General features: G+C 37.5%; 1 protein-coding gene across 1 annotated transcript; it reads left to right on the forward strand.

The window, feature by feature from the left end:
- Positions 1 to 157: 157 nt before the first annotated feature.
- On the forward strand, positions 158 to 4,019 carry LOC105226400 (DNA-directed RNA polymerase III subunit RPC2). The gene is made up of 4 exons (XM_011205259.4): positions 158 to 1,154; positions 1,218 to 1,982; positions 2,051 to 2,973; positions 3,037 to 4,019. The coding sequence occupies exons 1-4, from the start codon at positions 290 to 292 to the stop codon at positions 3,886 to 3,888; spliced, it is 3,405 nt and encodes a 1,134-aa protein (XP_011203561.2). The 5' UTR covers positions 158 to 289; the 3' UTR covers positions 3,889 to 4,019.
- Positions 4,020 to 5,005: the final 986 nt, after the last annotated feature.

Here is a 5,005-nt window from a genome sequence, read left to right on the forward strand (position 1 = left end):
TTAGATTACACATTAAAACAAGAGCTGTGGAGTTCTAGAATTTTGCTCAACTGATTGTTTTATTCTCCTACGTTGCTATTTCTTTTACCCCAACGCGAGTTATGTAGTTACTACTTTAATCAAAGTGGCAAACGTTTTTTTGTATATGTGGCAACACTTTGAAATCATATGGTAGGAACATTCCGCGTGCAGACAGGCATCATATAAATTATTATAATTATTTTCAATAACATTTAATTAAGAACGCTTATTCTGAAGGAAATTTATTTCTACAATATCTTTATTTGCGATGGGTGATCAGACCGGTATTGAAAAATCGTGGGACAGTGATCCTAAAGCGTGGTCCAAACCCATTAAACCACTGGAGGAGAAGTGGAAATTAGTGCCGGCATTTTTGCAAGTTAAAGGCCTTGTGAAGCAACATATTGATTCTTTTAATCATTTTGTTAATGTGGATATTAAAAAGATAGTTGAAGCCAATCAAACTGTAATTAGTGATGCAGACCCGCTTTTTTATCTAAAATATTTAGATGTACGTGTTGGTACACCTGATATTGAAGATGGTTACAATATCACAAAAGCTACTACACCACATGAATGTCGATTGCGTGATACCACTTACTCGGCACCTATCACAGTCGATATCGAATATACGCGTGGAGCGCAGCGTATCATCAGAAATAATCTATTAATAGGTCGAATGCCGGTGATGTTGCGATCCTCGAATTGTGTGCTAGCGGGCAAATCCGAATTTGAACTAGCCAAAATGAATGAATGTCCGCTAGATCCAGGTGGCTACTTCGTGGTACGTGGACAAGAAAAGGTTATTCTTATACAGGAACAGCTATCATGGAATAAAATGATTACCGAAGAATTTAATGGTACGGTACAATGTCAAGTGACTTCGTCTACACACGAAAAGAAATCTCGTACCTTAGTACTGAGTAAGCACGGTAAATACTATCTAAAACACAATTCCATGACGGATGACATACCGATTGCGGTAATTTTTAAGGCTATGGGTGTAACTTCAGATCAAGAAATAATGTGCTTGATTGGTACAGATACTGAGACTCAAAATCGATTTGCACCCTCTCTTTTGGAGGCATTTCAGTTGAAAGTGTTCACACAACAACGTGCACTAGAGTATATGGGTAAATTAGAAACAAAATAAAAGTTTTCTTCCTCATATATAATTATAAAAATTTAATGTGCAGGTTCTAAGCTGGTAGTAAAACGTTTTCAAAGTGCAGCGAATAAAACACCGGCAGAAGAAGCACGAGAATTGCTTACCACAACCATACTTGCACATGTGCCAGTTGAGAATTTCAACTTTCAAATTAAATCGATTTACGTGTCGTTGATGGTGCGACGTGTCATGACTGCGGAACTGGACCCTACTGCCTTTGACGATCGTGACTACTATGGCAATAAACGTTTGGAATTGGCGGGTTCGTTGATTTCGCTCATGTTCGAGGATCTCTTCAAACGTATGAATTGGGAATTGAAAATGATCGCTGACAAGAATATACCCAAAGTGAAGGCTGCACAATTCGATGTCGTGAAGCATATGCGCGCTGCTCAAATAACCGTGGGCTTAGAATCGGCCATTTCATCCGGCAATTGGACAATTAAACGTTTCAAAATGGAGCGCGCTGGTGTTACACAGGTGCTCTCACGTTTGAGTTACATTTCGGCGTTAGGTATGATGACACGTGTCAACTCGCAGTTTGAGAAAACGCGTAAAGTTTCTGGACCCCGTTCACTACAACCAAGTCAATGGGGTATGTTGTGTCCCTCCGATACGCCAGAAGGTGAAGCTTGTGGTTTGGTTAAGAATTTAGCCTTAATGACACATATAACGACTGAAGTGGATGAAGGACCAGTTATCTGTTTAGCTTTTAATGCCGGCGTGGAAGATATACGCTTAATTGGTGGAGATGTGATCAATAATTCCAAAGTTTTCTTGGTATTTATAAATGGTAAATAACAATAGCAATTATTTGGTTTAATTTGTATACTTCAAAATAATTTTTGCTTATAATTACAGGTAATATTCTTGGCATAACAATTAGCTACAAACGGCTGGTGCAAGCTTTTCGTATGATGCGTCGTAAAGGTCGACTTGGTCCATTCGTTTCCATACACACTTCGCACACGCAGCGTTGTGTGTACATACACACAGATGGTGGTCGACTCTGTCGTCCATATATTATAGTCACTAATGGCAAACTAGCTGTGGAACAGCGTCACATTGAAGAACTGAAACGTGGTGTACGTAAATTTGAGGACTTCCTGCACGATGGCTTAGTGGAATACCTTGATGTGAATGAAGAAAACGATTCATTTATTGCTTGGAATGAAGCTGATATCACCGCCGACGCCACAACACATTTGGAAATAGAACCATTCACATTGTTGGGTGTCTGTGCTGGACTTGTACCCTACCCACATCACAATCAGAGTCCACGTAACACATACCAATGTGCTATGGGTAAACAGGCGATGGGCGTGATTGGCTATAATCAGAAAAATCGTATCGATACACTTATGTATAATCTAGTATATCCGCAAGCGCCTATGGTTAAGTCGAAAACTATTGAATTGACCGGATTCGATAAATTACCTGCTGGTCAGAATGCAACTGTGGCGGTCATGAGTTACTCCGGTTATGACATTGAAGATGCACTCATCCTCAATAAAGCGTCTATAGATCGCGGTTATGGGCGCTGTTTGATATATAAGAACTCAAAATGTACTGTTAAACGATACGCAAACCAGACATACGATCGTATTATGGGTCCTGTGAAGGACGCACTCACCAATAAGGTTATTTTCAAACACGATGCATTGGATACCGACGGAATTGTCGCACCCGGCGAAATGGTTGTAAATAAACAAATTTTGATTAACAAGGAAATGCCGGCAGTGACCTCTATTAATCCGATAGAGCAGTCTGGTCAAACATCGCAGGTAATTATTATAAAACAATAAAATGTTAGAATTTTTTTATTAACTATAAAAAATTTCTTGCAGATTCCATATACGGCTGTGCCGATATCTTATAAAGGGCCAGAACCTAGTTATATCGAAAAGGTAATGGTATCAGCAAATGGCGAAGAAGACTTTCTTATCAAAATACTTTTACGCCAAACGCGGCGTCCCGAAATCGGTGACAAGTTCAGTTCGCGTCACGGTCAAAAGGGCGTTACTGGTTTGATTGTCGATCAAGAAGACTTGCCATTCAACGATTATGGCATATGCCCCGATATGATTATGAATCCACACGGTTTCCCTAGTCGTATGACAGTTGGTAAATCGCTTGAATTGTTGGGTGGAAAGGCCGGTTTATTAGAGGGCAAGTTCCATTATGGCACCGCATTCGGTGGTTCCAAGTGCAAAGACATACAAGATGAACTCTTCAAGCATGGTTTCAATTATATGGGCAAAGACTACTTCTACTCGGGCATTACGGGTGAATCACTGGAGGCTTACATATACTCCGGTCCGGTGTATTATCAGAAACTGAAGCATATGGTGCAAGATAAAATGCATGCGCGTGCACGCGGTCCAAAAGCGGTGCTAACGCGTCAACCCACGCAGGGTCGCAGTCGAGAAGGTGGATTGCGTTTGGGTGAAATGGAGCGGGATTGCTTGATTTCGTATGGTGCCAGTATGTTGATTATGGAACGTTTAATGATTTCATCGGATGCGTTTGATGTGGATGTCTGCAAGACTTGCGGCCGTTTGGCATATTGTTCGTGGTGCCACTACTGTCAGTCATCGGCGAATGTGTCGAAAATCTCCATGCCATACGCCTGTAAGCTACTCTTCCAAGAATTGACCAGTATGAATGTCGTGCCGAAATTGAAGCTGCAGAATTATTAAGTTTTTTTTTTTTAATTCTAAATTAAGTGTTTTTTATGGTTAATGTTTAAAGTAGATGTAAGATATTTACTTTACTGCGAAATTACATTATAATTTTAGAGAATAATAATATTAAAACATAACAGAAATAACTGTTTATACTATGTACAAAAACTGCCTATGTGTATATACGCGAACTGGTCCTTCAGTGTTTCGAGATACCGAACTGAAATTTCGCGAAAGTGCTTTTCTCAGCAAGAAGGTGCCCATTTGTCGCAACGGCCGATGTCGGGTAACTATAGCATATCGTACTCGGTTCTCGTATGGAAAACTTTTTTATTTCAGAAGATATCTTCACGAAATTTAGCACAGAGTTTTGCCCAAGCCTGCGCTATAATCTTTGAACAAATTATTTAGAACGGGTCAGTATAGCATATACCTGCCATACAAACTGACCGTTTAAAATCTATTTATTGTATGCTGACTTTTTTATTTGACAGGATATCTTCACGAAATTTCGCACTGATTATTCTATAAGGCAGGGTTGGAATATCTGTACAACTTTTTTTTAGATCGGACCACTATAGCATATACATACATACATACTATGTAGCTGCTATACAAACTAAGCGATCAAAATTGAGATAAAGAATCTTTTATACCCTTTTATGCTATATAAAAGGCAACATTGAACAGCTATAGATTCGGTGCGACCAAAATTAACGTTATTTTTTGTCAATATTTTTTTTTGTGGTAAGTTTAATTTTTTTTGTTTGGTAAGTTAGTTTTTTTATTATTATTATTTTTTTTTTGGTAATTTTATTTTTTTGTGGTAATTTTTTTTATTTTTTTGGTAATTTTATTTTATTTTTTGTTTTTGGTTATTTTAATTTTTTTTGGTAATTTTATTTTATTTTTGTTTTTTGGTAGTTTTATTTTTTGGTAATTTTATTTTTTTGGTAATTTTTTAAATTTTTTTTTTATTCTTTTTTGGTAATTTTATTTTTTTTTATTTTTTTGGTAATTTTATTTTTTTTTTGTTGAAAAAGATCCATACTTAAATAGAATCCATAATTTTGACATCGGCAAGTTAAGCATATTTTTAATAATATTTGATCTGCTTGATTGTTTCCAACAG

This window comes from Bactrocera dorsalis, chromosome 2, assembly GCF_023373825.1.
Source record: "Bactrocera dorsalis isolate Fly_Bdor chromosome 2, ASM2337382v1, whole genome shotgun sequence".
In the NCBI taxonomy this organism is placed as follows: domain Eukaryota; kingdom Metazoa; phylum Arthropoda; class Insecta; order Diptera; family Tephritidae; genus Bactrocera; species Bactrocera dorsalis.

What these genes read in the sequence shown, in the direction of transcription:
- LOC105226400 (XM_011205259.4), top strand. Translation starts at nt 290, where the DNA reads ATGGGTGATCAGACCGGTATTGAAAAATCGTGGGACAGTGATCCTAAA. An exon ending in ACGTGCACTAGAGTATATGG is followed by an intron (nt 1,155 to 1,217) that starts GTAAATTAGAAA and finishes TTTAATGTGCAG; the next exon opens with GTTCTAAGCTGGTAGTAAAA. An exon ending in TTTCTTGGTATTTATAAATG is followed by an intron (nt 1,983 to 2,050) that starts GTAAATAACAAT and finishes TTATAATTACAG; the next exon opens with GTAATATTCTTGGCATAACA.